Below are 27451 nucleotides of genomic sequence, written 5' to 3' on the forward strand. Positions count from 1 at the left end.
AAGTTCGAGTATACGGGCCCTATCATTCACCCAGCGCAATGTGGTATTACAGAAGTATAATAATATTGTGCAGAATATTATGCTTCTGAAAGCAATAATAATAATTAAGACTTTAATTTTAAGGAATAGTCACATAATTGTTCTTCCGTGTTTAAATTTTAGCTAGAATGTGATACGAAATCCACTGAAGGATAGCTGAAGAACCAAAGTGCAGTTTAATAAAATTAAATGTAAATAAAACAAGTAAAACAAAACCATTACATGAAAAAATATGTGACATTATTTGAAACACTCAAACAAAAGTTACTCAAATAAAGCCAGACAATGAACAATGCAAACAGCAGAGCTGTACAGGCCACATGGGGTCACATGGCAAAAATCTAATGAGGATATGACATTATACAAGGGAACCAATAAAATCAACCATTAAAGTTTATTACAATTTTTTTTCACATGAAGTATGATTAGAAATTGAATGACAGGAGAAAGAATTCAATGAATAGCAATTCAATGAAATTCAACATGAATGGAGATTTCTTTAATCTAGTGTTTTCACATAAACTTACGTAATAATTATTGAAAACATTTGCATATAATATATTAGCATAACAATATAGATAAATAAACTTAAAAACTGAAAACAATTATCATAAGAAAATAGTTATTTTTATACACCATTTTAGGTTAAATAGCTATTTGAAGAGTTTCGATGAAAAAACCTCTAAATGCCGTCTGAAATGTTCCTCTAAAATTAGCATTGTTATCAAGCTCCTGTGTACATGTTCAGTAATATCACTTTTTTGGCAAGGGTAAGTGCTTTTCCTGATCTTTAAAGTGCAATACCTCAACATAAACAAAGGAGGCGGAGAACAAATTTAATTTATGATGGAAATTTCAGACGGCACTTGAAAGTTTTGCATCATTTTTATACATCATTTTAATCTAGTCATTTAACTCCTCAACTTCAATCAGGATTCAGATAATTCTTATATGCTTCCATAAAATATAACAAATAAGAACATTCTGCGCCAACAAAGGGGGAATCCTGGCTGAGGTCAGTAATTATTTTTAATTTATGACTGACATCAAAATTCTAAACTATTTTCTAGAATTCAGAAGGAAACGGTAAGGACTACAGTTACCATATGCAACTGAAATTAGGCATCACAACATTAAAATGTGCAACATTAAAATGTCCCTTAAGAGATTAAAAAAACATTTACTAATGTTATTAAATTATTAGCATTTTATAAGTTAATCATATATAGTATTATCATCATGATTTTATTAAATAAATGTAACTACTTATACAATATTATGTGATGCATGAATTACATAAAAAAACATATTTTTGTGGATATAACCCATTTGATAAAAGTAATTTATCCTGACAATGGCACTGAAGTCTAAACTTAACTCTTCTTGAAAGTTGAATCACACTTGTCCTTCTCTGTCTGCAATTCAAACTGCATTAGAATTCAAAACCCATTCTCAATTCAACTATGAATGGCCATGCATCTGTGATCTAAAGCGGAGCACAAACATGGTCACAGTGACAAAAAAATTCTGATCATATAATTAATTTAATACTCTTAAATCTTGATCTGTGTTTTCCTTAGTAAAAGCCTACATTGCTTCATCCTGGAGCACGAAAAAGCTTGATGTTCTCAAAAATCAGAGCGCTGTACCAGATAATGACAGGAGCTCATGCGCGCTCATGTGACCTGGACTCCAGAGCTTATGAGATAGTGCTGAGATGTGTTGTGGGTAAAAACAGATCTAACCCACTACAGTAACCCAGGACATGGGAGACTGCAGAAACACTAGTACTGGCAACCTGGGAGCCTCCAAATTGCCACATGATTTATTGAGGCGGCCCGAAACATGCTGTTACAAGCCATGTGAGGATGATCCAATTTAATCAGTGGGGATTGTTTTTGACAACATCAAAAAAAGGAGCTTGAGCACACCTTTATGTCACCTTTGTAATATATGGTTATGTGTGCATGCAGTGACCATGATTTATCCTTGCTGGATATTATATGACTGCAGCACATCTTAGCCAACAGAATAAAGAGGCACCTCTTATATATAACTTATCTGTAAGATTACATTGCCAGTTCTTGCACTGAAGTCAAAATTGCTAAACACGTAAACTTCATAGTTTAATAGTTGAAGGAAAATAACATGATTGATAAATATCCACAAATTTAATGCATACAATAAAGTACAACACACATTTCTTTCTTCTGTAAACTTTAGCAATATTTGGGACTGCAAATGCAATTTCAATTACAACCAAACTAAATCATGTCTTTTATAAAGGAAATATTACAAATACTGTTTTTATGCTTTTTAACACTCAAAAACAATGATATTGCTGCTTGTTCAAACTACTTTAAAATGAGCTAAATCAACACAATTCTTTTTGAACAAGTTAATTGTAAAATGTTCAAACCTCTTACATTTTTAAAAACTAACAAGTTAACTTAATATATTTGTGTTGAGACATCATAAAGGAATTGCAAAGAAGTCAGTCATTTTTACATATAACTGGATCATAAATCATAAATAACTTTGAAATTCTGCAATCCAATAGCAAAATCAATTGCAAGTTGGAAATTCTGCATTGAAAAAAAAAAAAAAAACTGTTGTCGCTGATAGCTTTGATCGTCATTTGCGATTTGGGCATCCAGGTTTTAAGCCCTGGTTTGCGGAACTCATCCCCCCTCTCTGTCTTTCACTTCCTGTCTACACTGCCTGTTTATCCAGCCTGATCTCACGAGAAAACGTAACTACTTTACATTTTGTCCATTTAGTGGCTAATTCATATGAATTCCTACAAGTTTAGCCATACAAAATTATACAATATTTTAAAAGAGGTTTAACCCCATGCATAAACCCAACCGTCATTGGGGGTAATGTATGACTTTGGGGGGGATTTGGTAGGGATGGTCATTGGGGGTAGGCATAGATAAAAACATCTATGAAATACTATCACGGTATTGTGATTATGCTCCAAAATCAGTTCTTTTTAAATGTCTGGGTAAAAAGCAACAACTTTTCCCCCACTGAACACAATATATTTTATTTTAAGAAACATTTAAAATATGTTGGACCAGTAGCTTTTGATATAGAATTTCCTTTTCTGCTGAAGATACTGTTGCCCTAAAAAAACTAAATAAAATAGTTGTGAAAAATATGTAAAAAAAAATAAAAATAAATTTAAAAATCTACACATACCTTAGGAACGGTATAAAAGAAAATTTTGGCGGCTTTAAAACCTTGACTTTTCAAAACCACAGGAGGGCCCAATCCCAATTCTATTCTTGTACCCCTACCCCTTTAAGGGGTTAAGGGGAAGGGCTTCAAAATTTACCCCTAAGAATTGGGACAGTACTACAGTACCTGCACACATCATCGTACGTCCTTGCGATTTCTTGCTTCATATGAGATCAGACAATCACGACTGCTGTAGTTATCCCAGTTGTGTTATTTTTTTGGTATTTCTCTTCAGGAAATCACTGATTGCAAATTATCATGTTATCATAACGATCTAATGTAGCAATAAGATCGTAATACTGTGCATTTAACACAGTAGCCATACTCATCAATGTAAATACACAAAAACAGCATTCACATCATAGCAGACACTGTAAAAAGCTCACTGACAGCCACTAGACTTTTCTGAAAGGGTATTCCAGTGTCAGAGTGTCAGAAAGTTGTGGGACTGCTGTACAGGAGTTAAAATGAGGGATTATAGATTGTGAAATTTAGCAGTTTTTATTTTAGCAATTTTTTTAAAAAGCATGACGGTAAAACATGAACACGATTATGAATATATTAAAACATGTGTTTGTTTGTTGTTTCAAGTGTGGTTCTGAAAAGTCTTTGTTTGAAGGGGTGTATACCCCTTGCCCTTAGCCCTACTCCTTCAAGCTAAAGAGAATTGGGACACCACTACCCCTTCACAGGCACGCGCAAAATGAGGGGTAGGAATAAGGGGAAGGGTTAAGGGGTAGAATTAATATGAATGAGATTGGTCTATCATAACAAAGGCAAAAAAATAAAAAATACAAAAATAAAAGTCAAGATCTAAATTAAATTCTTTGTGATAATTGTCTTCTAAGAAATGCAAGATTAAGATTTTCCCTCCACATTTCTGTGCTTATTCTTATAATGGAGAGATACACAAGTATGCAAAAAAAAAAATAATAATTCTAATTTGCAAAATGTAAACTCAGAATTGTGATGAGTCAAATTTATCATGATTCTGCTTTTTTACTCAAAACTTCCAAATATAAATGTCAGTATTGTGATCTAAAACGTTGACATTACCATTATTTTTTAATCCTGTCTCATCTTTTTTGTATCTCAGAGATCCCACATGTTGCACTTATTTTATTCAATCAAATGGCAGAATCGCAAAAAAGGATGCCCAAAAACTAAACCGGACTGTTGTTTAACCCTTGAACGCTGATGGATGCAAGTACATGGAGCACTTACTTTGTCCTCTGAGGGTATCAAGGCTAATGCCACCTTCCAGGGCAGCCGGCCAAAAGCAAATCAAACTCCTGCCTGCTTCTTTTGCGGTGCCGTGTGGCGCTGCAGCACTGGAGCCACGCGAGCAACTGGATGGCAGCTTTATGTAAATGTCCACTGCGTCTAATGTGTTGCAGAGGGGCCACGGTCCGTCCTTGTTTTAACTCCGCTGCTCTATATGTAAAGTTTATTCCACTAATGGGGCCAGAGAGAAAAATGAGACAGGCCATGAATATTAGCAGCATCACACAAACACAAAAAGCACTTCAAACTCTTTAACCCTGCAGCAGTCACTTTCATCCAACCACTGTGAGCTATCTTAAGCAAAAGAATTTAAAAAGAAGGACTTACAGTGGTACGGCAAGCACAGCAAAAGTTTAATCGGCGGAATTTGTGACGCACAAAGCTCACAAGAGACTGTATAATAGTCTCCTTTCAGCTCTATTCTAATTAGTGTGTTTTGCAATTTAAAGGATTCCACATACTACTCAACAAATGCGCAAAAATGCGAATTGCATGAGGGAAAAATGCTTCCCCAATATTCAGATATTACATGACCCAGCAAGAGCTTTGTTATCCATTAGTGCAAAGTGTGCAAGGGACACATCCACTAACTGGCGAATGCTGACATGGCTATGAACAAAAGAAAAAGAAACATTCAAAGAGTGGAAATTGCTAGTTTACTAATGGAAAAGTAATGCTGACGTGACGATGAACAAAGGAAAGCGAAACATTCACAATGGTGGATACAGCTAGTTTGCTAATGGATAAACAATGCTGACATTGCTATGAACAACAGAAAGGGTTTAAATAGAGGAGGCAATAGCTAAAAGTGATGAACAGCGAGAACAGGATTTATTGTGCCACTATGAGCAGAAAACCAGCAGAGCTTTAGTAATTATGACAGGATCACTGTCTGCAGGTGATTCTTCATTTAGAGGCACTTGACTACTTGATTTCCTGAAAAAGGAAACATCTTTGTCACATGAATTGTTGGTGGACTTTAAAGGGTATTTAGTATTTTAGTGTGGATTTTTTTGATACAGCAGTTTTAATTTTTGAAATAAAAAATTGGAGAACGCTTGAACTTGTTTACGCAACAAGCTAGCAGTTGAGCAGTTGGGTTCGACACAATTCCTGTATGTTGTCTCAACAAAAGTCAACCTAATTGTTTTTACAAATTTAAGTGGATTGAACAGAAAACAATTATGTACTGTACCACAAAACAACTTTAAAATTATGTTGATTTAGCTCATTTAAAAAAATAGTTTGAACAAGTAGGAAAAAAAATATATATATATATATATTTTTTTTTCCTACTTGTTCAAACTACTTATTAAAAATGAGCAAAATCAACATCAATCTTCAGTTTTTTTTGTTTGTTTTTTTTTTCAACATTTACTTTTCAGAACAACCCCTTCCCCAACAATTTAACCTCTTACAGGTGAGGGAATACTTAAATGAATAATGATTTTATTAAAAACAATTAACTAAAATAAGAAATATAATACAAACTATATAAATAAATAAAAAGGTACTGCCATCATCACTAAAAAAAATACTTTTGCTTTTTGTTTAAACTACCTATTTAAAATAAGCTGAAACAACACAAGTCTTTGGTATTTTGGGGACAACTTAATTGTATTATGTTTAATCCACTAAATTAGTAAATAACAAATAAGTTAACTTTAACAATTTGTGTTGCGACAACATGAATTAATTCTATTTCTAGAGTAATTGTTTAGATTTTCTAGTGTCCTTTTCAGGTAATACATTTGTACATCAAGTTACATTGTGTTCAATTGTAGTTACCTCAAATTAAATTGGTGATAGGTTAAGTAACCTCTAAATATACATGTGTAAATTTATTGTAATACTTTCCCACTTCTTCAGAAAAATATCAGTATTCATTTGTAGACATGCAGGCATTTTTTCCATTAGACCTGTTTAACTCTCTGAATCCACTGAGTCACCTTTGGAGAACCCTCTTCCATCCAATGTACGGTTCTAATTTTTTTTGCAACCAGTAACAATATCCTTGGTACAAATCCTGTTTCTTAATTGAACATTTCTTTGCACAGTGCTCCCAGTAAGCGCACACACACGCACGCACGCACGCACGCACGCACGCACACACACACACACACACACACACACACACACACACACAAAAACAATTTTTGACTTTAACTTATTTTTAAGAAACTGTTAATGTCTCACTTACAATTCTCAAACTCTGACCAGTGTAGTATTGATGCCTAACAAATGTTATTTTCAGATCTTATATCAAATCACGAAAGAGTACAGCACATGCCATGGTGGTATTAACAGCAGTACTAGAGCTAGCGATTCTTTTAAAATGTTATACAGACAAATGTTACTGAGAAAAACTGCTAAAAGAAGATGCAAAATAGAAAACTATTAGCAATCACATTTTCAAAGACTCTTTTAAAAATGTAAGTAATTTCAGTGTTACTTTATAATTGCTTTTATTTATGCATTATCTGACCAGCTAAATTATATTTGCTTTCATGTGCATTTGTCCCTCTGTGTTCTGTTGTTCGGCTGTTCTGTCATAGGTTACTGCTTTTATGTATTGTATTTTATATGTATTATTATTGTGTTTTTTCTATATTTTGTTGTAGTTTTATAAAATGAAAAAAAAGCACATAAATAAACGCTTTAAAATGTAAGTAATTTAAAAGAAAATCAAATGCTATGTATATCTTTATTAATCTGACTTAATTTGTTTAAGGGAAGACAACTCTGAATTGAAAAATAATTGACTGTATTTTGCACACAGATGCTGAACTATAAGTTATATTATAAGTATTTAATTGACTTAATTTGCAAGTGAGTCACAGAGTAGCTAATTTACATATACAGTAAAGATAAGATACAGTGACTAATATTTCTGTAGGTTCTTCATTAAATCTGACAACACAAAGATTATTTTGCTATGTGTAAACTCTTTTTTTGCTTGCATTAAAAGATAATATGTTGTAAATAATATTTAGTTTATTGAACTGATCAATCACTTTAAAAGAGCCATAGGTGGGATTTTTTTATATGCATTTTATTTTTGGTAGCCTTTGCGTGTAAATTAACAGCAAATCAGTGATCTAAAATTCTGTTGTAAAACTCCTCAATTCCCCCATGTTCAGAATGTTCAATATGTTTTACACATTTAAATAAAAATAAAAATAAAATCACTGAACTGTGGCTAAAGTTCTGTCCTTCTGACATCATATTCCACTCATCCAATATTGAAACAAACTAATTTAAAACTTCTAAAAGGAGCTAGCCAAGCAGCTCATTGTGCAAAGCGGTTACCGTCATTAATTGCTCAAGAAAGACTCTTTCATTTTTCTGCTAAAACAGAACTGGTGACTCATAAAGAACTTTAACCATTTTGTAGAACAGACTGAATCACTTCACAAAAATTTCTTCTACACCACTAGAAAGGGAGCATTCAGACGATTTCTGATTATTTCCCTAGCTCCCTCTTACACAAATAGGTTTGACAAAAAAAAATAATGAATGTACAACATTTTCATGCTAAATAAAATAATATTAGCTGACCTATACTAAAGACCTTCAACTGCAGTATCCAACTGTTGCACACTGCCCACTGCCATTGCTATCTGACACGTCGCATTGCTGTGCATTTGCATAAAGTTGAACTCTGCTCAACTTTGGTGCGTTGCCAGTGGTCACATATGTCGCCTCAAATTGCCAACTGTCATTGAAAATGAATGACTTCTGGTCACTTTGTTGCTGTAAACTGCTGTCAGTGTGTGAATGCCACTAAACAGGCGAACAGACAGCTTCCATGCCACTAAACCTTCCAGTCACTTACCATTGATGTCCCCTTTTAGCTAGAATACAATCCCTGATTCAATCCCCTCTGTAAAAGTTAATGCAACAGGTAACGGGTAGTTAGGAGGTTAGACTGTTAAAAGAGAAGCACACAGGAAATAATTAGAAAGCTAAAAACAATTACACAAAGAAAAAAATTTATGTGTGAAAATGTGTGACAGGAGTAATTTGTCATTTGTAATACTGAAGAAGATTTTCGCAACATTCAATTATATTTTCTTAATTTAATTATATTATAAGGTGCCACTTTTTATTAAGAGGCCTTAATTACAGTGTACTTTTAAATTAATCATTTGGTAAAATGCAATTATTATATACATACTGTACATTTGACCCATCACTTAAACCTTAACCTATCTTTAAACCTAGCCATTCAAGCAAGCATTTTTGTTTTTAAATGATGTCTAATAGATGTCTAAACATTGTCGTCTTGGCTAAAACAAGGCTAAATTTGGGCTGTCAGTGAAAATCGAATAGACGTCTAGGAATAGGCCAAAACTAGACTCGTCGTCAAATACACAGAGCAGACAGACTTTATATGTGTGTAGTCATCCATTTCTGTTTTTTTGATGACTAGTCTAGTTTTGGGCTATTCTTTGATGTATATTAGATTTTTACTGACAGCTCAAGTTTAGCCTTGTTTTATCCAAGCTGTCTACATTTAGATCCCTATTAGACATCTATTAAACACAAAAATTGTTTGCTGGGATACCACCAGACCTGTCCCTAACCTTACGTGTATGCCACCTTAGTGTTGTGCAATTCAATATGAGCACAATAAGTACTTTTGTTTTCATTTAAGTGCCTAGTAGTTACGACCACTCAAAATAAAGTGGGATCTTGTTTGTATGATGTATTTATCATATTCCTGTTGTATTGCAAAGCTCTTCTGCTACTATTGAAGAGGTATCAACAGTTAGCAACAGGTTTGGTGAGTAGGTTGGAATAACGGTGGGTTAAAAGTTAACACTGTGACTACAGATGTAATTGCATGCAAGTATTTTTACATATAACTACAATGTAAATCAAAGCATCTACACAAAAGAGTGCACAGTATAAAACCAAATGATTGTACATTAAATGATTCATTTAAATGTTAGTTGCTGGAACTAAACATAAAGTGGGTCGCAGTCTTATTACTCTGTATATGTGGTACAGACCATTTCAATGTGGTCATGTCATTGGCCCATAAACATTTCCTGCTTGGTGTCAAACTATTTCATAACTGTAACAAGAGGCAATTAAATCATAACTTAATGTTAAAACAGCTTTCAAAACATTATTTAGCAACATGTGGGCCCTTTTTGATTTCTCGGAAGCTATGGAAATTAAAAATTTAAAAATACGTTAGGAGTTAGGACCATTGGTATTGTTTATATCCCTTAAAAGGGTCTATATAAGCATGTACAGGAGTACTTCAAGACTATCAACCACAACAATTCACCAGGTTTAGAGAATCAAATTGAGCTTCATTCAAGAAATTCACTGCACCAAGTACCAGGGAAAGATTTCTTTTGGGAACAGGAGCATATGGTTGCGCAGATGAAGAGGAAGTAAAAGAAATGCTTTGGCAGATAAGTTAAGGAGACCACACATTTTAATTTTTTAAGTGCACTAAACATCTAGTTACTCAAGGGCACCTTTACCTGCACTTCACATTACTGTATAGAAACAGATGAGGGTCAGATTGGCAGTCAAAAAGTATCGATTACATCAAAAGCCTAGATTAAATTAGGCTTGTAATTTGATTGGAGGTACAGAAGAGCGTAAACCGCTAAATCCAGCCGTAAGCATTTATGCAGTGCGACTCAGGATTCTAGGTGACAGAAACAGCAGCTTGAGGTATTAGCACATTTATGTCAAAGGAATATTTCAAAACGCTCAGCAGTTACAACAATGGCACAGTGGTTGAAACAAGCTAAGTGGACTATCAAGGTAAACATATTTATACGCTGTTGTGTCCAAACCAGGCACCACGCAAAGCTACAAGTGATCTCTTGCATGTAAATCTGAGTCCTAATAAGCCATGTGGGATGGTAATGAGCAACAGTACAGTTGCCTGGTTTCTAGCCCCACCCACAGTACAATGTCATTGGTCTACAAACCCACTCCACAAGTGTACACTTCATTGCACATCAACAATATTCAGACTGGCTGAGTGTGCATAGACACATCATTTTCTCCTAAATACTTGTTGAATCAGTTTTTAATCCATAGCATTATTAAATTACTAGAAATTATACACTGCTGTTAAAAGTTTGGAGCTTTAAAATATTTTTTTAAATAAAGGATTTTTAATAATATACAATAAATAGGACAAAAGATTTATAATGTTGCCAAATAATTCTATTTCAAATAAATGTTATTAAAAATGCTGCTTCTGTCATTAACAAATTACTTTCTAATTACCAATAAATACATAATGAATATATTATATATAAATAAACAATTATTCTTGAGCTTCAAATCAGCATATAAGAAGAATGATTTCTGAGGGATGATAAGACTTCACTGAAAAACCCAAAAAGTTAAGGTAACTCAAACCGTTTGAGGAAACAGATTGCAACAAACCATTTAAGCTCAAAAACTAATCGTAATGAGTACTGTGAACTTAACCCATTTGAGTGAACAAAGCAATTTGAGCACAGTAAAACCCAATAAATAAAGAAAACTCAAACCAACTGAGTACTCTAAAACCTAAAAAGTTAAGGCAACTCAAACCGTTTGAGGAAACCGATTGCAACAAACCATTTGAGTTAAAAAAACTAATCTATGCGAGTACTTTGAACTTACTTCATTTAAGTTGAAGTAATGAGGTATTTAATTACCTCGTTACATTCAACGCCGAGTTCAAAACTCTTCAAATGAGTAAAATTAACTTTCAGTAAATTTTGAGTTAACTACACTCATTTTATTTGATAAAGTTGAATGTTGAGTTTTACAGTGTAGGCATGGGCCGGTATAAAATTCTGACAGTATGAAAATCTTGGATAAAATATCACGATTTCAAGGTACTGCTTTAAAATATTTTCCTTTTAAATATCTGGGTAAAACACTGCAACTTTTCGCCCACTGAACACAATATCTTTTATTTTAAGAAAGATTTAAAATAGTTTGGAGCAGTAAACATGTCAGGCTAAATAATTCAAATGAATCATTGCCTTCTGCTGTCCTAATTAGTTTCAAAAAACAGATTTCTTTACAACTTGAAAAGGCATTTTGTTGCCCTAAAAAATAAATTAAATAGTCGTAAAAAACATGAGGAGAAAAAAACATTTACATCTACTTCAGGAACGGAAACAGAAATTTTGCGGTTATAAAAACCTGACTTTTCCATACCGCGGTAAACTTTAAAGCCGGAACTTTGAACTTTGAACTTATCATTCCATGCCAACATGCGACACTGAAGACTGGAGTAAAAGCTGCTACTGTAAATATTTAGCTTGCAATCACTGGAATAAATTTACTTTCTAAAATATAATAGAATATTTATATATAAAGTAATAATATTTCATATGGTTATATAAGAAATTAAAATAATTTTTTTAAATATTTTAAAAAACCAAACCATATGTTTAGCAGTCTATTTACTATCCATATGACAGAGATGATGCAAGACTTTTGTTCAAGGTCTCCCAATGAACCACATATTCGAATTTAAAATGGAGAACAAAACAGGACTGACAAACATGAAATTTCCATTATGAGTTATTACAGCCACTCTTTTGACCATATACTGGATTAGTAACAAAGATTTAGGCTTTTACGCTGGTTTGAGAAAGCTTTTATCAAAAGAACAAAAATAAAATTGAAGGATGGCTTACAATGAGACTGGACTGCTTTCTCTGATTGCAATGATAGCCAGTGAGAGTTTACACATAATATATTCCACAATAAACAGATTTATAAACTAGAAGAACATCCAGATGTATTGACTAATGCATCATACACTTTAATTCAGAAACTGGATATCACATTATTTTAACAGAAAAAAGGGGGGGATTTGGCGCAACTTTCCTGCAAGTTTCTTTACATAAGGACAACATAAGAAGTCTGTCAACTGATCTGCACACAACAGATATGTTCACAAAAAAGTGTATTTAAATTCCTCTTAAGATGTGTAGAATGTGACTAGCTGACTGACCCTGTGTTTCTTTGTCCTACAAGTATGATGCAGTGAAAAAAATGTGTGTGCGCTCTCATTTAAAATGATTTCACCAGCAGAAGTTACAACCATTCTGCCAAATCTGCACAGAGGAATGATCTAACAGCATTATGAAAAACTATTCTATAAATAAATGCTATCTGAGAACAGATTGTGCATGCGAAAAAGAGTCCTACGTGTCTTATGCACTCATAAAAGAATCAAAAAGTCAGCTGCAGCCACGGCCACACTTTGTGAATAAAAGGTTATACTGTAAACGTCCCTTTACTTGCATCGCTCGGGAGAGAGTCTGTAACGCCACGCAGATTCCTGCAGGTCCAGAATCAACCTGTTTACCTGAGACCAATGCAAACCACATCGCCAAGTGCAAGACTTTGTCTCTGCCAGAAAAACATTAGCCAACACAAGGCTATCAGAAAGTGCCATCTGCTGGAACAGAAGGCAGCCATTGAAACCACTTTTTAAAACTCCAGGAAAATCAACTTTTCCCTAAGAGAGGAAATCAAAGGAATGTTACGTATAGATAAGACTGAGATATTGAGCACAACAGAAGTAAACTACAGAGATTACGCTCAATGCGGCCCCTGCTGCATGTTGTGTTTCTAAAAATACAGCCTGTGTGTGTGTGCCGTAGACTATAACCAGCAGGCCCCGACAGCACTCTGCTCTCTTCATTAATGTTATGCAGCTAAGACCGTAATAGCCGTGGTAAACTAATCAAAAAGCTCACGCTTTGCTACTTCTAATCACTGACAGAGTGAAGAAAATGATGGTTTCATTTCACTACAAACACGTCATTACTGCTGGAGACAGAGAGAGACACAATCATTGCTGGATGTGATTAAACTTTGCTCCTGTATTTTACAGTATCTCTTGAAAAGGGATTTTATGTATAGAATTTAGCATCTGATCCCTTTGAAGGTGGGATATTAGCATTATGTTACAGGTCCTTTCAGTCAGAAAGCCAACAGTTAGTCTTAAAAGTTAGTCAATCAAAAAAGCTTTTGGAATAGCAAATGAGGCAGTGCGGTGTTTTGACAATAAAGGTAACTGCAGCATTGAGGATGACAGACTTTCTGTTCAACTAGAATGAAGAAATGTGTCGTGTCAGCATGGGAAAACTGCTATGATCTACTACGCTGCAGTGTCAACGTCTAGTGAAGAAGGTGTCAACACCAACTTAGGACTCCCACCCGTCCCCTCACGCACTGCACAGTTTTCCTTTGTGTGCACATTTGTCAACAGCTTTGCTCAAATAAAACTGCGCAAGTGTGCTCCGCAGACCACCTTGTTGTGATTTGTTTTGGGGGGGCAGTCTGTTGTAAAACAAACTGTATCCATCTTGTTGTGAAACAACAGGGTAGCAAGCTAATGATGTGCTAATGAAGGGATTAATAGAAAGAGACAAATGGCATGAGGTCTTTGCAGTGCACACAATCACGCTGCACACAAAAGCCAGAGAGCAGCAGCATCACCACTTTAAGTGATGCAGGACTGCTGCAGCATCCCCGAAATGTGCCCGAAAGCCCCTTTCACACACACACATATGGCCCAAGTAAGACTGCTCGACCTGCCTTCACACTACATACCTGTGGGATTTAGTTTTAAAAAGTTGAACGTTAAAGCCTCGGGCTGCAATATCAGTCGTCGGTCTCACCACTAGAGCTCAAGTTATCCTGCATTCACTGACTTGCTGCACAAATTTGACTGCAGATCAGCACACACAGAGAGGGGAAGAAGACGCAATGGCTCTTACCACTTGGGTTCTTGTTCTTCTTAAGACTCTTGCCACAAAGACACTGCAGCATATGCGTTCCTTTGCTGAAAATGTTCCAAAGAAACCACATTGATTTGGGCGAGGAGCGATCCAACAGCTTAGACACCCTGATAAAGAACAGATCCCTGCGGTTGCATAATAATAAGAACACAATGGGATGCTCAGTTTTCCAGTAGTATCATAGAAAAATATGTATTACTATCCAAGCGTCTTCATGCAAGAGGTAAAATATTCTCTGGAGACCTGGCAAAACAAAGGTATTCTTCTTAGTAATAAAGGTTGGTCGGCTCATAAAAATAGATACTCTATAAATTGCATGTGCTGCAGAGGGGGAACGTGCAGCCCGTTATAAACTAACGTGAAAGACACGGCGGATCTTTGCGTTCCCTGTTAGTTCATCACTCAGATGAAGGGTGGATGGATGTGCACGGCATCAGAAGCCTGGAGGGGATGCATCCCATTTAAAAGCAGTGATACCTCCGAGCAAAGCGCACATTTCCAGCGTCAGCTCAGTGTTTCTCAGGGAAGTCTTCCTAAAACCTGCTGCTGCTGCTGTTGCTGCTGCTGCGGCTGCTGTTGCTTTTGCTGTTGCTGCTGGTCAGTAATATCCATGAGCTTTCATCAATGTGAAAGCACTGCACTAAGGCTGATGCTGACTGAGGATGCGGTTGGAGTGCGGCTTGATGTTTCACCTGTGCATTACTGATCCCGTTGCCTCCTCAAAAGTATCTCTCGCACGTATTCCTCTTTGCCTTGGATCTGTGTTGGATATAGACAAGAAGGAGGAGGGGTTGAATTGAAAGATTGCCTTTCCATTACGTAAAACACGTGGTTTGGGCTCTGGCATATCACTGACGCTTTCGGCATTTCGGCATAGAGTAGCGTTGGGAAATCCGATGCATTTCAGCGAATCGGTTCGTTTGAACACCTCGTGTTTGTGGGGGGATTTGTTTGATTCGCCTCTCTAATAAGTCTTTCACATTTTATGTTTTGATCTTCTGCGACTCGACTTTCATTTTCTGTTGTCACTGTGCTTTTCCATTACATTTAGCAATTGTCGAGTTGTTTTAGGTGCGTTTTAGTAGCAATAAATGTTTGAAACCATGTGAGTCTCCCATAATTTGTACATAATTGTATATGTTTTACAGATACACGTTCAAGTCTGCCTCATGAAATGAAAAAGAACAAAAATCTGACCTCACAGATTTCTCCATCCATTAAGGGATTTGCAAGCGCTTCGCAGATGAAATCGATTCCTTTGAACGACTCTTTTCAGCAGACCTATTTGTTTGAATCATTGCTCAAAAGTGTTTTACGCACGGCATTTCACATTTCGTTTTTATGCAGTTAAATTTACATTTAGCTAAACTACTGTTGTTTCAGATTAAGCAGAACATATGTTAAAATGCTTCATCAGACTTTGGGCTAAATAGACTCTGTGCTATACTAAAAACCTTTTAGTTCTTTTAAACCTGTATTGTTGTACTGTATGTACTTGACAAAAAATAAGCAGGAAGAAAATATTTAAGAAAAAAATTAAATATGCACTATGGTTATTTCTTATTAATTTCTAGCTCCTGAGTAATTAAAATACATCTTTCTACCAACAACAAAATTTTGTTAGATTTTCAATTAGGGCAAAACCTAGAAGTTAAAAGGATATTAGAAAAGATTTAAAATGATACAATTACTCAATTAACAGCTGCAGTTAACACTCAATTAATAAAAAAAAAAAAACAATAATTTGATTTGACTTATCTTCATGCTGGAATTAAGGTTCTATCTGCTTTCTAAATAATTTTGAGCTTCAAAGTTTTACATTCCATATTGCAAACAATATGCGTGTAACAGTTATCTTTTATACATTAACATGACAGAGACCCTAAATGTAAATTATTAAAATTCTTTTCAATTTGCAAATATAGGGGTAAAAAAAAACAAGAAAGAAAAAATGCAGATAAAAACTTCCAATTCTAAAAAGACATTTTCAGTTTGGAATTATAAGATTCTATCTGGCAGATCATTAATTGAATTGTGATTTTTCAAGAAATACAATCACTCTGCTTATTAATTTATTAAAACAAATTGATGTTGTAACAGTATCTTGATGTTTGAGAAAGTTGCATTATAGGTTTCTACAACACTTATTTAATGTTTTAGTGTGAATATTCTTTCTTGTTCAGCATACAAGGCTGTGCTAAATATTTTGTCCAGTGCAATTGTTCATTTATTATGTTAATATTTATTGAATTATATGCTTTACATGAATTATTGAATTATACGTCCCATGAACTAAATTAAGTATTTGCCCTTCAAGGCTTAATATCAAATTTAAAGACTTTAAAAGACAACAGACAATGAGCAAATGGTTTAATAAACACAAAAACCATTTACTGCATCCAAAATGGTGAAAAGCCTTGGAGTAACGATTGATGACCAACTAAACATCTCTGACCACATTTCTAGAACTGCTCGATCGTGCAGATTTGCACTCTATAACATCAGAAAGATCCGACCCTTCTTATCTGAACATGCAGCTCAACTCCTTGTTCAAGCTCTTGTTCTCTCCAAACTGGATTACTGCAACTCTCTACTAGCTGGGCTTCCAGCTAACTCTATCAAGCCTCTTCAACTGCTCCAGAATGCAGCAGCACGAGTTGTCTTCAATGAACCTAAACGAGCACATGTCACTCCGCTGCTAGTCCGTTTGCACTGGCTGCCAGTTGCTGCTCGCATCAAATTCAAAACTCTGATGTTTGCCTACAAAGTGACTTCTGGCCTAGCTCCTTCTTATCTGCTCTCACTTCTGCAGATCTATGTGCCCTCCAGAAACTTGCGTTCTGTGAATGAACGTCGCCTCGTGGTTCCATCCCAAAGAGGGAAAAAATCACTTTCGCGAACGCTCACGCTCAATCTGCCCAGTTGGTGGAATGAACTCCCTAACTGCATCAGAACAGCAGAGTCACTCGCTATTTTCAAGAAACGACTAAAAACTCAACTATTTAGTCTCCACTTCACTTCCTAATCTGCAATTGCCTCTGAATATCACACTAACTGTACAAAAAAAAAAAAAAAAAAAAAAAACTACTAACACTTCCCTTCTTAGACTTTACAGACCTGAAACTTGCCTTTAGTACTTATTCATTGTTGCTCTTAGTTGTGTAAATTGCTTCCTTGTCCTCATTTGTAAGTCGCTTTGGATAAAAGCGTCTGCTAAATGACTAAATGTAAATGTAAATGTAAAAAAATGTTTCACTGTCTATATATTTTGATGGATGTAAACAATATCAGTGGTCCCAACGCATTTCCTGTTTTACATGTTTAATTTCTATAGCTTCTGAGAATGCAAAAAAGGCCACATATTGATAAATAATGTTATGATAGCTGTTTTTATATTAAGTTATAATTGAATTGCTTCTTATTACAGTTATGCAATAGTTTGATAACAAGCAGGAAATCTTCATGTGCCAATGACGTGACCACATTAAAATGGTCTATACACAAATAAAAAAAATTTCAACGATGTAAAATTTAACATTTCACCAATGTTAAAATGCTTCTAAATCATAACATTTACACACATCATTTCAGTTTCAAGTTTCTTCTCAATTTTGTGTGATGCGGCATTATCTAGTCGACTCTGATTTTGTCTGTCTTTCTGGATTTTCCCACTGTCAACAAAGCAGTCTGGCGGTATGACAAAAAAGTTGATCATGATAGGTCCTCATGCATGCATTCGAAATATGCTATCAATGTCTGATGAGGAAAAGCTTATTAATGCTTTCATGACCTCTGGATTAGACTATTGTAATGTGTTACTAGGCGGTTGCCCTATTGGATTAATTAACAAACTTCAGCTAGTTCAAATGTAGCTGCTACAGTGCTTTCTCAAACAAAGAAATATGATCATATTACTCCAGTTCTTTTATCATTGCATTGGCTCCCTATTAAATATTGTATAAAATTTAAAAATGTATTGACAAAGCCCAGATCGGCTTAGCTCCCCAGTATTTAAGGGAGCTCCTGGGGTATTATAGCCCCTCATGTCCATTACGCTCAATTAATTCTGAACAATTGATTATTCTCATATATCATAATGAACTATAGATCATTCTCATCTCTGGCACCTAAAATCTGGAACAGCCTTCCTATCAGTTTAAAACTAGATTAAAGACACATCTCTTTGCATTAGCATACACATAAAACACAAATCCTTTTGGAATCCAAATCCTCTAAAGCAGTGGTTTCCACCCTTTTTTGCCTGAGACCCCCTTTTTTCCTCTGGAAAATATTGAAATGCCTCCTCCACATAGAGGAGTGGGGAGCATGAGACCCTGTGATTCCTGTGAGACCCTAGTGACAGACTAGTCTTTGCATTAATCCTGAAGGGCCAGCCACCAGCCAGTGACCTTTCCTATCTGCAGCTTCTCCACGATGGACATCCTTTCTCCAGACTGCAGCTCTGCACAAGAAGTTTGATCATATAGGAGAAATGGTCCTACCCACCTAAGCCTGGTTTCTCTCGAGGTTTTTTCCTTCATTTTCGTCAAATTGTGAAGTTTGCCGCTGTCGCCACTGGCTTGCATGGTTCGGGACTTGTTGAGCTGTGCATCGATGGATTTGCTCTTCAGTGTTTGGACTTTCAGCAAATCACACTGAACTAAACTACACTGAACACTAACTCTGAAAAACTTAACTGACCCAGTTTCAATTTACTTGGCCTTCTACATTAAGCTCCTTTGACACAATCTACATTGTAAAAGCGCTATAGAAATAAAGATGAATTAAATTGCATAAAACCTTTTTTTTTTTTTTTTTAAAAAACATTTTTACTTAAAATGTAAACAACTTATATTAAACAAATCACATAATGTAAATAAGATTTCATTTAATAAGAATAAATATTTAAATAACTCAATTTTGACAAAAATGTCAGACAGAAACTTATAATTCTAGTTTTATAACTCAAAATTTTAGAATTTACTGTATAAAAAGAGGTGTTTTCTGAGAATCATAAAGCAAAAATATAAGGCAATCGTTAAAAAAAGAACACTTTCTAATGTACAGGGGGAGGGCAGGTAATCAATATTTGAAGCTTTATTACACTTTTACGGTTCTGATGCTTTAAAACCTCTTTTCATCTTTGACCCATCTTAAAAGAACAACAACCATGTTACAAGATTTGTAACGGCTTAAATAAAACTTTCCTTATCATTTTAATAATGCTATTTTTGCATAATTGTCTTCCTTGAACAAAAACAAAAGAGCGGCGTTCAATTAACAAGATGCTCCACACTTTGATTTACTGCATTAATCTACTTTAACGACCTACTTTTGTTCAGCCCAAGACTTGCCAGTCTTCTGTGATGTGTGTGTCTTCGGGGAGGTGGGCCCCTCTGAGGCTCAATGTTTCTTGACTAAATTCCCCACAGAAAACCTGACACAGCCCAATCATTTCCACTACAAGATGATCACAAAACCAAAACCTATGAGTCACCGAAGCAAGGGCCACTTCCCTGATTAAAGCAAAAACACACTGCTTTAAATCCTTGAAAGATGAGCAAAGTGCATCAAATTCAAACACTATAGTGCTCCGTCACTGTTTGAACCACGCGTGACATCTTAGTGACACAAGCAGTTTGGTAGCAGCACTTTAGAAAGACGACATTATGCCCTGATTTTGCAGATAAGTGTCTGCAGTGACTGGGAGTAATGCAGTACTGAGGTTTTCTTCTCTGCTCTCACTGCCAGGCCGAGTATTGATCTGTTTCATGTAATGTAAAACATCATTGCACCCAAGGGAAGATCCTTTGACAATTTTTTGTCAGGCATCATTATTATACTTCTTTTTGATTATGTAGTAAATTGCTCCTGCTGAAAGAATAGAAAGTGTTATTATTGGCATACATCTCCAATATGCATCAATAATTTAAAAATAGAAAACTGATAGGATGCTTCTTACTTTAAACACATCTCAAAACCTAGGGTGTGACTTATACATTGACGATCGGGGGGGGGGGGGGTCAAGTTTTTCCTGTAATGTTCAGTAATATGAACTCAGTGAACCAATCATTCATTCATTTTCTTGGCGGCTTAGTCCCTTTATTAATCCGGGGTCGCCACAGCGGAATGAACCGCCAACTTATCCAGCAAGTTTTTATGCAGCGGATGCCCTTCCAGCCGCAACCCATCTCTGGGAAACGTCCACACACACATTCACACACTACGGACAATTTTAGCCCACCCAATTCACATGTACCGCATGTCTTTGGACTGTGGGGGCACCCGGAGGAAACCCACGCGAAGGCAGGGAGAACATGCAAACTCCTCACAGAAACGCCAACTGAGCCGAGGTTCGAACCAGCGACCCAGCGACCTTCTTGCTGTGGCAGCACTACCTGCACTACCTACTGCGCCACTGTCTCGCCTCCTCAGTGAAGCAAATTTCTATATTTAATTTATTCATTCATTCATTCATTCATTCATTCATTTTCTTGTCGGCTTAGTCCCTTTATTAATCTGGGGTCGCCACAGCAGAATGAACCGCCAACTTATTCAGCAAGTTTTTACACAGCAGATGCCCTTCCAGCCGCAACCCATCTCTGGGAAACATCCACACGCACATTCACACACACACACTCATACACTACGGACAATTTAGCTTACCCAATTCACCTGTAACGCATGTCTTTGGACTGTGAGGGAAACCGGAGCACCCGGAGGAAACCCACGCGAAGGCAGGGAGAACATGCAAACTCCACACAGAAACACCAACTGAGCCAAGGTTCGAACCAGCGACCTTCTTGCTGTGAGGCGACATATTTAATTTAATTGCATGTAATTTATTAATCAAACTTGTTATTATGTTTTGAGTGTTTTGAGGGATATTGAGTGGTTTTCAGTGCCATTTGTAATATTAAATAAAAAGTAACCGGTTTGCTTTTCTTCACCTATTAATAGATGACCATGAAAGAAAGCACTTATTTGTTATTTTACGGTTTACTTCCATGTGCGACCCAGAGTATAATAAAATACAAACTATGCATAGTTTTACAGACACCATACAAATGCCAGTTTTACATTTTGAAACATGTTTTGTGAACACATAATGCTGTCTGTTGGTGCTCTAGATGTGCAGGCGATTAATTAATATTTTTTGCGCAAACATTCACAATGGTATGAACCATTATAGGGGTGGTCAAATGTCTATTGGAGTTATCTATTATTTTATTTATTAATATTATTTAAGATACAGACCAGAGCAAACGTTTTCTTAACTATTAAAGAGCAGATCCTCCCAATGCATCTTGTTTTGATGTCCTTCAGGGGGGATCAAGTCATCATCTCTAATGTGCTGGAATGACAATTTATAAACATCTTGAAATAAATGGAAGTCTAAAAAATATTTATTGCATTGCATTCTGGACTATTCTTGTAAATGTATTTAATAATTATCATTATTATAGTTATTTTAACTTCTTTATCTAACTCTGAACCTAGCTTGCATCCAAATTTCAAAAGGTACATACACATCAAATGAAACTTTACCATGACTCTTAAGTCATGAGCAGTGTCCAAACATCCTTTCTGTCTGTTCATGTGTGCACATCCCTCCAGTCCATCCCTTGCACATTTACTAATGAGCAGCCACTGGATGACACCACAGTACAATTCACTTGAATGAGTGTTGGGCATGACAGGACCCTAGGCGGCCTCATATATCGGGCCTGACCTTCCCTGCAAAAAAAGGGAAAATATAATCCAGTAGTACGTGACTGTGCATGTAAAAATGTTTCTCTACAAATACTAAAAAAGCTGACCAAGGCACCACTGAGAATGAAAACAAAAAGTTTGTTGACCATGCTTACAAAATCACCTTGCTACTAGGTGAAAATAAGATCTTAGAGTAGCTCTGTTCATTTTCACAGGCAAATAAGTGTTGCGAACTGTATGACTAACAGGGCAACTGTAAATCCCACACACATGAGAAGCAGCGCCTCTTCAAACAGTCACTCAGAAATGTTTTATCAGAATAGCATGTGGGACCAAAGCTGGCATATGCTTGCTTGTGCATTCTTTGGGGTTCATATCAATTTGGGCCATTGTCATGCATGTTGCATGTCTCTCTGGACCAATTCAATTCTAACTTGGACACTGTGCTCATCAAATAAGATTTCATTTGGAGAACGAGATGTTTACAATCATCAATCATATAATCATTTTATAAAAGTATTTTTTATATAAAATATTATATACATAATTTATAAGCCCCCCAATTTTTTCTTTTTGAAATATTCCCCAAATTATGTTTAACAGAGCAACGAAATTTTCACAGTATGTCTTAAATTTATTTTTTTTTCTGGAGAAAGTCTTATTTTTTTATTTCGGCAAGAATAAAGGCATTTTTTAATTTTTGATAACCATTGTAAGGTCAAAATTATTAGGCCCTTCAAGCTATTTTTTTTTTCGATAGTCTACAGAACAAACCATAAGTATACAATGATTTGCCTAATTATCCTAACCTGCCTAGTTAACCTAATTAACCTATTTAAGCTTTTAAATGTCACTTTAAGCTGTTTAGAAGTTGCTTGAAAATATCTAGTCAAATATTATTTACTATCATTATGACAAAGATAAAATAAATCAATTAGAAATGAGTTTTAAAAACTATTATGTTTAGAAATGTGTTTAAAAAATCTCTCTATATATTATATAAAATTAAAAAAATCTGCATTTTATTATCTGTGTGGTTAACCATTAAATTTCACAGTTAAAGCAATGGTCAAGTCAGGAATTGCACTCTTGTGGTTCACATCTTAATTCTCAGAGAGGTCATGATGATCTTAAAGGATGAAATTGTCATAGTTGTCTGCCTTTTCATCAGACACTATCAGACTGGAGGTTTTGGATACCAGAAAATAGACTTTATCAGGGTTTCTGCAGGTTTCACCAAGTAAAATTTAAGACTTTTTAAGACCTTTTTAAGACCATCAAGAATGAAATTTCAGACCTATATAGGGCTAAACACTAAGAATTTTCTTAATGGGCCAGCAGAAAAAAAAATCTTGCCCCATCAAGAAATGATATCTAATTAATTATTTTAGCCAAATATTTTAAATAATCGGTACAGGTGGTAACACAATTATCTCACAGCAAGAAGGTGGTTAGGTCGAGCCCTGGCTGGGTCAGTTGGCGTTTCTGTGTGGAGTTTGCATGTTCTCCACGTGTTGGCATGGTTTTCCACCGGGTGCTCTGGTTTCCCCCACAAGTCCAAAGACTACGGTACAGGAATTTTAAATAATGTGTCAAATTAAGCAGACCCTTTTTGTATGCATGCAATTTTTTAACATAACTTTAAAAGAAAACTGTTAAAAACTTCAATAAACTAATGTATGCACAACAAAATGTTATATTATTCCTTAAAAATAGAGTTTTGCTAAAAGTTTAATTGAGATGTATTGGTAATGATTGGATGTGTGTGGGATCGTTTGTATATTTTTACATAAAAAAAGAAAAATTAAGACCCTTTAAAAAAATATAGGACATCCAAGATAATATTTCAGTGAGTTTAAGACTTTTTAAGGCCTAAATTTGTTTTGAAAATTTAAGATGTTTAAGACTTTTTAATACCTTGCAGACACCCTGTTTATTCAACATAATAAAGCCGAGAAGGTGCAGAGCAGACTTCAGAGCAATCTGAGGTTTCACCTGGACAATTCGAAAGTTTTTTGTGTTCTGTGCACATTTTATACAGTTTTTCTGCCCCACTTTTAGGTGTTCTCATTGTAACTTTTTTAACTAATGTTTTACTATCAAGTAGGGGGTCCAGTTATTTTTGGATCTCAGCCTTGCTAGCTCAGGCACATAACCAGTGTTATATATTTACATATTCAGATATTTTTCATAAGCTTCTCATAGCAGGCTCCTGTACAGGCTTACCCATCTTACCACCCAGTTTTAGCCTTTACTGCATACTACTACATATTTTAGAGAATAAAAAAAATCTTCTTCAAAATCTATAAGTCACGTCATATTACTGCTGGGGTGCCTCAGGGCTCAATTCTTGGACCACTTCTCTTCTCCATCTACATTAAATCACTTGGACATTTTAAAATCTATGTAGATGAACTTAACTATTCCTCTCTTTCCATCCTAATGATCTATCAATAGCTGCTTGAATTTTATGTCTGGCAAGACAGTTCTTGCTGGATGAAGGAATATCAGCCTCAACTCAACCTTCCTAAAACAGAACTCCATGTGTTTCCAGCCAAGCCAGTGCTTCATCATGGCTTCTTCATCCAGCAGGCCACATCAACCATTATTCATTCCAGAATCTTTTTAACTTCAGATACCACATCACAAGAACTCGCTGGTCACACAAATTTCCCTTGTACAACAAAAAGATTAAGACCTTCATTTGAAAGCATGCTGCACAACTCCTTTTTTACAATCTTGTCCTGTCCAGTCTGGGACACTTCATAGCTGGCATTTCAACCACTACAAGCCTCTACAATTGATGAAGTAGTTTGTGGCATGACGGATGCTTAACAGAAGTCTGTAGGATTATAGAAATATGCGATTTACCCAAAAGTACCCAGAGTGAGAGCGTAATGTAAGGAAAACATAAAATGCTGAAAAAACAATTGTCCTATAGTAGAGCCTAAAGCAAGTTAGACCTTTAGCTGTCAGAGTTGCTTTAAAAGCACTATAGTAGCAGTCAGAATGGATATAGTGGGCATATTTGTCCATCATCCTTACTGTCCCAGTGCTGCTGATGCACTTTTTCCCTTCTGTCGGATGACTTGACGTATGCAGTTGTTTGACTGCACCCATGGATATTACCCCACAGCAATAGTACTTTAATGATGCTGTTCTAAATACAAGAACTGCTCATGCTCCATGATAATCATCTCTCAGGGAGTGTCCTAAAAGCACAAACTAAAAGGAGCAACATGTTCATCACTCTACATGGAGACAGTACTCCAAGCGGTTCACCAGATGTACTGCGTTGATGAGTCTCCCAACTCATTATGTATATAAAATTCACCAAAGCCTGAATAAAAAGAAAAGCATTCGAATAAATAAATCTCAAAATATCATTTGTGGTATTTATTTATTTATTTATTTAATAAAGAAATGTCTCCAAACGCTATGTGATGATGTCACTTTGAGCAAATTATAGAAGTAACTTCAATTAAACTGACTGCCAATAAATCTGTTGTAAGGTCTGCTTATTTAAAACAATCTAATAATAATCATTTGCTTCACTAAGTGCAGTGTGTCTGACATTGCATCACTAAAAGATGCAATCTCAGCTTGCATCATAAGGGCTGCATGCAGATACTATAGTTGTTTTCCTCACTTTTTATCCACAGTTCACCACGGGCTAAATTAAAAGTGTAAAAGTATTAACACACTATAGGGTATATGCCTAAGCATGCTTTTAGGACTTTGAATTTGCCATTAACCTGGGTTAAGCGCTTCCGGTGAGCTGTATTCCATTGCAAAATCGGCGCGTTTAAGGTCTGTTTTCTTTAAAAATCAGCGATCTCCACTGGCTGAGTGATATCCGATATAAGTGGGTCTCAGATTGTACAAAAAGCATTGCATTAGACTACATTTTTTCCCGCCATGTCTTAAAAATATGAGCATTTATTTTACCCCAGTATATTCAATGGAGCTTCTGTGCTAGCCTGCCGATTCTGACAGGCGTGTGCGAGAAAACGGCTTTTTGTCTCGTTTTAGGCTCGAGCAACTAAATGTATGCCAAAGTCTATTTAACTGATTGTATTTTAATTACATTACAACATTGATGCTGTGAAAGGAATCGTATTAAATGGAAAAAAACTCACAATAACCTATTACGATTCACACACATGCACTACGGCCAATTTAGCTTATTCAATTCACCTATACAACATGTTTTTAGACTTGTGGGGAAACCCGAAGTACCTGGAGGAAACCCACGAAAACACGAAAATAAAATGCAAACACCACACAGAAATGCCAAATGATCCAGCCGGGGCTCAAACCAGCGACCCTCTTGCTCTGAGGTGATCATGCTACCCACTGTGCCACCGTGACGCCCCTGCGTACCCTTTTTCACAAGAATTTATATACTAATCACTGATGATAGGGATTATAAAAATAAATAAAAAGAAAATATTCATGAGGAATAAAGCACAGCTGGACTGAAAATGATCAGATATTCCATTGATAAAAATGTCACATTCGAATACAGAGTGCTTTATTTTCTATAGACAGAAATCATACAGCTTATTCAGTCAAAGTATTGGGTAAGGATTATGTGTAGCACAACCTATTATTTGAAAAATAACTTATATTTCAGTCATTTTGAGTGGAAGTGTCTGAAACTGGAAGTGTCCCATATTTTACACTGAGTCTCTTTCTTTCTCTCTCTTTATTTGTAACAAACAAACAAACAAATAAATAAATAGTTAAAAATTCAATTAGACTATATTGTTAGATGCTTGCTAGGGTGTTACACTGCCAAATCTAAATGATACTGAGGTTCCTATATACAGTTTTGGGGGTCAAAAGACACAATTTGAGGTTTCTATACTGTTTGTAGCGCAAAGAAATAAAACAAAATACATGACATAGTTCAATATTTAAGGTTAATGGTTTGCTTACATTCTGAATCACAATTTAAACAATAGCAATACTGGAGCTTGCTCTAAAGATTAAAAAAATTAAAACAAAAAAAAAGTATTACTCAAGGTGTCCCATACTGCAATATTGATATGCTAGCACAGGCATTTCAGGCCCAAACAACAAAAATAATAGTGGGAATCAGACTAGAGTTTTCAGTTACACTGTTAATAAGAGTCAAACATGTCTCTTCAGCAGCAAGAAATTCTGTCGAGGATGTGACCATCACTACACGTTACCCCTCACGGGATTTGTTTCCTTGATCACTTTCCATCACAGAAAAAAACAGAGATCTCAAAGGCTCCTGAAGGAGCACGTCTGGCTCTTCCTTCTCAGTAGAGACCAGTGCTCCCCTGCAAAACAACAGGGAACAATGGGTATTTGTATCAGGCAACGTTGCCAGTTGAAATGTCTTG

At 35.6% G+C, this 27451-nt stretch overlaps 1 protein-coding gene and 1 long non-coding RNA gene across 5 annotated transcripts in view; both read right to left on the minus strand.

The window, feature by feature from the left end:
* fgf14 (fibroblast growth factor 14) overlaps positions 1 to 15135 on the minus strand; it is a 216248-nt gene extending 201113 nt beyond the window's left edge. Inside the window, exon 1 of one of the 3 annotated variants that reach the window (XM_009304735.5) lies at positions 14343 to 15135. In XM_009304735.5, coding sequence (XP_009303010.1) covers positions 14343 to 14433 — 91 coding nt within the window. In that variant the 5' untranslated portion in view covers positions 14434 to 15135. Of the gene's footprint in view, positions 1 to 14175; positions 14298 to 14342 lie in introns of those variants that run through there. The other 2 variants (XM_073911835.1, XM_073911836.1) reach the window with 2 other exon arrangements.
* A 6222-nt stretch (positions 15136 to 21357) lies between these two features.
* Positions 21358 to 27451, minus strand: part of LOC141376154 (uncharacterized) — a 32534-nt gene continuing 26440 nt past the window's right edge. Inside the window, exons 5-6 of one of the 2 annotated variants that reach the window (XR_012385514.1) lie at positions 21893 to 22100; positions 21358 to 21717 (exon numbers count right to left, since the gene is read on the minus strand). This is a non-coding gene — a long non-coding RNA (uncharacterized lncRNA). Of the gene's footprint in view, positions 21718 to 21892; positions 22101 to 26934; positions 27389 to 27451 lie in introns of those variants that run through there. The other variant, XR_012385515.1, reaches the window with a different exon arrangement.

This window comes from Danio rerio, chromosome 9 (assembly GCF_049306965.1).
Source record: "Danio rerio strain Tuebingen ecotype United States chromosome 9, GRCz12tu, whole genome shotgun sequence".
In the NCBI taxonomy this organism is placed as follows: domain Eukaryota; kingdom Metazoa; phylum Chordata; class Actinopteri; order Cypriniformes; family Danionidae; genus Danio; species Danio rerio.